Here is a 7,849-nt window from a genome sequence, read left to right on the forward strand (position 1 = left end):
ATTATATTGGTAATAATATGTTAATAATATATAATATATTATTGGTAATATAATTATATGTAATAATATATATATATATATATATATATATATATTTACAGAAATGAGTACAAATACGTGTACGCAAGTATTCACGCAAAAATTAATGGGGATCCGAATTTCCAAAATATGGGCTTAAAAATGAAAAATATTACGGTACCCAAATGGTTCGTAACAAACCACCCATAGACTTACATGTTTCCGTCCCTGGGAACTCTCAAGCATTGGAAAATCGGATATCCATATGAATTTTGTTTATTATACATTTAATTAAAAAGTAGTTAAAAAAGTTTTTTTAAAGTAATTATACTAGTTAATTAAAAATAAAATTTTATCTTTCAAATTAAATTTTAAATTAATATCGGTAAGGTAGAATTCGATTGATGTAATATTCAAATTTCCTTTTCAATTTTTAATTTGAATAGCTAATATTTTGTCATTCAAGTTTTAATAGTCATTTTTACAATGTATTAATACAATAAATAAATACATTGCAATTGAATTGTTAACTTGTGTTAACAAATTAACATAAATTAATAATAATAATTGTTACAATGTATTAATACAATAATACATTGTATTATATTATATGTTATATACTGTAATAATATTTCAATTTCAATTTCATTTATTAACGGGACATGCCCTTTCGTACAAAAGTACTCCTAAATTCTAATAGTTACATAAGTAACAATACAAAATAGAAAATATTAACTAAATCTAGGTAGGCGCTATAATGGTTAAAGTTCAGTATAAGTTTATACAGTAAAGAATAACATAAATCAAATTACATTATTATCAAAGGAGAAGATTAATTTTTGATAAATTCAATCTGCTTTACCATTATATCAATTAATTTCAAAAATAATTGTTATTGTTCAATAATACGGATTTTCTTTAAATCACAATGTCTACATTTAGTTCTGTATGTATTTTCTTAAATCACTTTCATTGATAGAAATAAAATAAGTTTCTCTAGAAACGGACACAACCTTGGGCACCAAGTGGGGAAATCACTACAGATTCTCCTTACACGCATCTATTTGGACTGTAAGAGTGGATGTGCGATTTCTAGGGGGGATTTTAATTATGGTAGGGATCCCACGCCGGTAGACCATTGACACATTCATTTCTCCGTCTAATCGACGGTAATATATTGATTACAATCAGTAATCTCCGTGTGGTGTAAAAGTTTCGTGATCAGAATCACTGTAATAATTTAATTAACTCATTTTCGTATGTTTAGGTCAATCTATTGTACAACCAATTATACTTGTATTGCCAGACAACAGGACAATATTACCCCTCAAATTCGACAACTTAATGAGAATTATTTTTACTATGGATCAATTGAAGGAACTCAAGAATCTTCAAAAGAATCTAAGGATTTCATTATTAAACAACAATTAGCTGTCAAATTATATTTAGATTATTAATGTTCAAAATTTATATTATCAATTCAAAGTTTAATTAATCACTGTTACTAATAGGATTCTTCGAATTCCTACCGTCTATAAAATTTTAATTACGACTAAGAGTATAATAAACAAAATTCATATGGATATCCGATTTTCCAATGCTTGGGAGTTCCCAGGGAAGGAAACATGTAAGTCTATGGGTGGTTTCTTACGAACCATTTGGGTACCGTAATATTTTTCATTTTTAAGCCTATATTTTGGAAATTCGGACCCCATTAATTTTTGCGTGAATACTTGAGTACACGTATTTGTACTCATTTCTGTAAATATATATATATATATATCACTTAATTATTAACCCCATTCATGTTATAAAAAGTGCTGTTTTAAGAAAGTGTTGAAACAAGTTTTTCGACTATTGCCAATTTGTGATTTCGAAATAAGGATGAGAAAAGTTATTGCGTCAACATTTCCTTTTTGTTGAATGGCCTTTTATTTTAAAAAGGCATTTCGCAAGTTCTTTCAAAAATACAGGTTCAACATTATTAATTAGTCCAAATTATTATTAATTAATTCCTGATAAAATCATTACCTTTTTATTCCAGAAATAGTATTAAATTTTTATGAGTATTAAATTATAACGGTAAGAATCTAGCATACGGTTCGACAAATGCAGTTGCATTGTGTTCGCGTTGGTTTTACTACATTTATAGAGTATTATCCCTTTCCTATTATTCCCTATTGATTCGAATGATTCATTAAAATAGAATCATTTCAAAAATGATGAATTAAAAGAGAATTAAAAGAATGCTCATAAATTAGCTTGATAATAGAAGCTTCAAGACTCTTATTGCGTCAATGACCAAATATGAGTTTGTTGAAGGAAATAAGAAACGTCAACGTTTCTGTAAAAATATTACTTATAAAAGTCAAGTTGCCAATCCAACCTGGTAACTAAAATGATGAGCTAAGCTCTGTTGCACTGTAACAGAGTTCAATAGCATTAAAGAAATTGTGGGATTCATCAGAAATGATTAAGAAATTATAATTCATTTCTTCATTTTTCGATTCCACCTCTTCCAATTTTACCACACCCCGACCTCAATTGTTTGTATTAAAACTTGTGTGAACCGATGACATTTTGCTTCTTCGCGGTAGTTCTTCGTGCTAATCGGTTCATCGCGAAGTCGACCGTCTGTGAGATTCGGCCGATTCAAAAGGGTTCGCCACGGGCAACTAGATTTGGGCAGACGTTAAATATAAGAGATGATTACCTTAATTATCTCTGATACCGATTTAAGAAATTCCTTTTACTTAATTCAAATTCAAATTGTAATTATTTTACCAGGAATTTCCGTGTCTTTTATGATCGAGGTGTTTTCGTTAACGCGTAACTATATTCGAATATTTCACATAAAGCTGCCAAGGTGTCGTGGGAGTTGACTTCGATATAGTTGTTGACGAATTAAGTAACCAATCGTGATTTAAAGAACACAACCCGAAAGTGAATAATTTCCATGCGTAAAATTATAATAATGCATTATAATCGAAGGGAATTGTATCACGTCGTGTTGTTCGATACACAGACACAACACAGATAACAGAGAGGACAAATATAGTTCTCTAATAAACAATCATCTACTAAAAGCCCGTTCTGATAAGAAGGAAAAAGACCAGATGACTTTTCTCTACTCCTTCAGTGCGGTAGGAATTAAGGCGGTTACGTAAGTAAAATTGTATCGTTTCAATGAATAACTGAACAAAAATTATCATTCATGAAACTTCATAAAATAAAGTCGAGCCTTGACTTGAGTTAACATTTTTAAATGCATTGTAGTTGGTTGTGTGAAAGATTAAAAGTCGAGTAAATAAACATATTGTTATCAAATTAACTATTAACCGGAATAAGAAGACTTATTCATTTTGCTACCCTTTGTTTAAATCCCTTGTTCCTGATGAGATATACCGATTGGAGAGGAATACCGTCCCATAAAATTATAAACTAAATGATATTATTATCATTTGGGTTGTTGCGAGAGAAACTCCGAAGAGCGGATTAATAATGTTTAAATATCCCAATTTAACAAACTCTTTTACATCGTAAAAGTAAAGTCAAAATTATACAATATTTTTCTTTAACTTTAGAATTTATATTTTAGAATATAGAGGGTTGAATGTCATAATTTTAAAATTTTGGTTAGTTCTTATTTATCAGTGGCAAGTGTAGTGTCTGTGTTGTGGATCCAGTAGATAGGATTATATTCTCTAAGAGGTATTTATAAAAATTTAATAAAAATAGAAATTATTAAAAATAAAATAAATAAATAAAAATAAAAATATGAAAGGGGAAAATTAGTAAGAGGAATTTGTTTTATTCGTTTTGAAGATGGAAATCCAGACCACCGATCAAGGGAATATGACCCGAAAATACCGCGATTGCGATAAATTTGATTTAAAAAGGGGATCCACAATCTCTGACACTATCACTGATATAAGAAGAATAAAAAAAAATAACATCAAAAAAGCCAACAAATGCACTCAAACAAAGAAAAATTTCAGTTTAACAAAAATAAACAAAAAAATCTCCAAGGCTAGGAGGAAAACAAATAAAAATGCTAATAAAATTAAAAATATCAAAGTAACAAATGTAGAAAAAATCCAAATTAATCTCGAAAAACTTTTTGGACCCAATTATTCGGATTATAAAATCCAAATATTGTTTAACAAATTAAACAAAAATGTTAAAAAATAATAAATTGATTTATTTAAGAATTAAAAATGAACAATTTTTTTTTCTTCTCTCTTTTTTATCTTTATTTTCTCTTTGCGTCGTGACTGATTTTGAGTGTCAATGAATAGTATATAGCATCTCGTTATCATTTTTTAGGGTTCCGTACCCGAAGGGGGAACCCTATTAATGAGACTAGTGAAGCAAGGCATGTACCCCCCCCTAGCAGCCACACGAATTTATCTAGAGGGCTGAAATTTGGTATACATATGTACTTTGGCGTGTAGATTACAGGAAAAATATAGCGAATCTCATAGGAATTAATTATCATAGCGTTGTCAAGGAAAAACCATGCATTTTTACGAAAAATCCCTAAAAATGACTATGTACCCCCCCTCTGGTTGCCACATCTTTTTACGTAGAGAGCTCAAATTTGGTACACTTATGTATTTTTACGTGAAAATTACAGGAAAAATATAGCGAACATGATTCGGATCAATTTACATAGCGTTCTCAAGGAAAAATCAAAAATTTTGAAAAAAAGCGTTTAATCCACCTAGCGCACACACTATTTGACCAAGACAGTTCATATTTGGTATACTTACGTATTTTTGCGTGTAGATTACAGGAAAAATATAGCGAGCACGATTGGAGTTGATGATCATATTGTTTTTAAGGAAAACTCATATTTTAAGAAAAAATCATGGATTTTTCGAATAAAAAAAGAAGAAAATTTTATCCTAAGAGATCCAAATTTATACATTTTTACGTATTTTTACGTGTAGATTATAGAAAAAATATAGCGAGAACGATTCGTGTTGATTATCATAGCGTTTTCAAGGAAAAACTGATAATTTTCGTTTAAAATCATGAATTTTCCTCAAAAACCGAAGAAAATTTTATCTGAAGAGTTTCAAATATACACTGCGACCCGAGTTTAGCGAAATCTCGGAAACGGCAACAATAGGATGGTAATTAAGCGGTAAGCGTAAGATGCTCCGACTCCAGCAGGAGCGTAGAAGTAAGGCAACGCGGTTCCTTCTAGTTGAAAATGAGTACCAAGCGGAAACGTTTGTCTGGGAGGTACAAGGTTCTTTAATCTTTAATTTTAAATAAAAAATTTGTTAAATTATAAAAGCTTATTTATATACATGTATACAAATTTTATTTTTGTTTTCACTCCCAGCAAATTTATAAATTTACTTTATGAAAATCTTAATTTTAATATTTGCTCTCAATATTATATTTGATGAAATTTATATTATTTAATTTCAAATAAATTTAAAATTTATAAGGCAAATGGTGAGTTTTTCCCCTTTCTTGTCTGATGTGAGTACAATTATTTGAATTTTTATTAAGTAGGAGCCATGGAGAGGTCTCCTACTATTTGACACAAGCGCTGACAGGTCACGGATGTTTCAATTCGTACCTGCAGCGCTTTAAGAAGAAAGAGAGTGAGGTGTGTGCTTACTGCCAGTTCCCTGTGGACAACGCAGAGCACACCCTCTTTGCCTGCAGTCATTGGGACTTGGAGAGGCAGGCCATGTTCACCGGTGTAAACACTACAGTTACACCGGAGAACATGGTAGCGCTGATGATCCAGTCCCAGGAAAACTGGCGGCTCATCGAGACCTTTATCATCTCTGTTATGATGAGAAAGGATCTCGATGGCCGCAGAAAGGCGTAATTAACAGTGTACAGTATTTATTTATTTTATTTATTTATTTGTTCATTTTATTATTTATTTTGTTTTTTATTGTCCTTTTACAATTTTCTATTTATTTATTTATTTTAGTCTTTTTACAGTTTTATGTTATATTTTGTTTGTTCATCTGTCTTTTTACAATTTTATCTTTGACTTGTTTATTTTATTTTTTATTTTATTTCTTGACTCTTTATTGTTTTCTTTTCTGGTGTGCTGTTGATTCCGCTTGACATAGATTTTAGTTTTTCATTTTAAAATTGATAACGCAGGATGTCCGCAGGAATGGACGAAGTCGCTTTTGCGACAGAGTTGGAGCGCCACCCTCGAAGGCAAAAGTCTTCACGACAGTACCGAGGGTAGATAAAAGGGCTCCCAAGAAGGGTTGACGGGTTTTAGTGGGTCGGGGCTGGTAGTAGGTCGCCAGCTTATTTTGTTTATTGTTCTCCTTTTTTTTACCAACCCCACATAACCTTGGCATGCGGAAGCCAAGGTATCTGTATACAGATTTTCCCAATAGTCCCTAAGCAAAAAAAAAAAAAAAAATTAAAGTATAATTATAATAATTATTGCAATAAAAATATTATGTATTATAAGATGAAGAATTTTCAAAAAAAGAGTTTAAGGATTTCGTATTTCAAGTAGTTCGTACGGCCCTGATTGCTGACGCCGATTTCGGGAAATCTCATTACTGAGTTTAGCGAACGACCCACCAAACCTGCCGCTAAACTCAGGTCGCATTGTATACACTTTTACGTAATTTTGCGTGTAGATTACAAAAAAAATATAGCGAGAACGATTGAAGTTGATTATTATAGCGTTTTCAAGGAAAAACTGATAATTTTCGATAAAAATCATGATTTTTCACCAAAAAAATTTTTTAATTGAGTTTTTTCAAAACATACAATTTTTTTAAAAAGTGGACTTTTTCCTTAAGTTTTACAATTTTTGACCTAGAAAGATAAAATTTTCTTCCTTTTTTTGGGGCAAATTCTTAATTTTTTTTCAACTCCAATTGTGCTTGCTATATTTTTTTGTAGTGTTTTGCCATTCTTTATAATTTGCCATTTTTTACCATTTACTATTTTTATTATCTTTTGACATTTTTTATTTTTTGATATTTTTATTATTTTTTAGTTTTATTAATTTATTTTCAAATTTATGCGTAGATTATGTTCTATGTTTATGTCTATGAATATGTCTATGTTTTCTATCTAGGCCTTCAAACTTTAAACCCCTCAAATTTTAGGTTTAAGGGTACGGAACCCTCGGTTTTAATGCGAGTGTAACTCGCACTTGTCCGATTTTTTTTTCCTCTTTTCTCTCTCTTCCTTTCATTTTTCACATTGCTATCTACATTGTATTTTATAATGATAAAAATAATTGAGTAGTTAAATTTGATTTTTTTTTAAAGATGGATAATCACGATTATGATATTGTTCTCTCAATGGAACAATATCCCTCTCAAGTACTTCAGGTTAATAAAAAATACAATGTGAGTGTAATAAATTCCATTGGTCCATCTTTTATAAAAGTAAGAGTGGGAGAATTTAAAGAAAATTTTGAACTACAAATGGTGGAGTACAATGAATTCTATTCATCACATGATGAATCATATAGATTTATATTCGAGGGAGAACTAACGAATTATTCAGGATGGCCTGTAATAGCAAAAACAAACATAAATACATACACTACCGTCCGAAATTGTGCGAACTCTGCTTTTTCAACAACTATAAAACTGTTCAAATCTTCAAAAATATTAAAACTAAAATTTTTTCCTCTTTATTTTATTAAAGTTAATAAAATTCTGAAAGAAATGACACCTTGACAAAGAGAATATGTTAATTTTTCAATTAGATATCTAAAAAAACCCAATTTTCAATGTTTTTACTATTTTTTTTTATTTCTCTGGCAAAAATTAATATTTTTAAACGTTCTTAGGCTCATTGAAATCGTATT

The 7,849-nt window shown here is 30.0% G+C and overlaps 1 protein-coding gene across 1 annotated transcript; it reads left to right on the plus strand.

Moving 5' to 3' along the window:
* The first annotated feature begins 5,178 nt into the window (after window positions 1-5,178).
* Window positions 5,179-5,872, plus strand: LOC127288486 (uncharacterized). The gene is made up of 2 exons (XM_051315963.1): window positions 5,179-5,255; window positions 5,548-5,872. The coding sequence occupies exons 1-2, from the start codon at window positions 5,179-5,181 to the stop codon at window positions 5,870-5,872; spliced, it is 402 nt and encodes a 133-aa protein (XP_051171920.1).
* The last annotated feature ends 1,977 nt before the right edge of the window (window positions 5,873-7,849 follow it).

The sequence above is a fragment of the Leptopilina boulardi genome, unplaced genomic scaffold (assembly GCF_019393585.1).
Source record: "Leptopilina boulardi isolate dan_hultmark-lab unplaced genomic scaffold, ZJU_Lbou_2.1 LbouV2_389, whole genome shotgun sequence".
NCBI classification, from domain to species: domain Eukaryota; kingdom Metazoa; phylum Arthropoda; class Insecta; order Hymenoptera; family Figitidae; genus Leptopilina; species Leptopilina boulardi.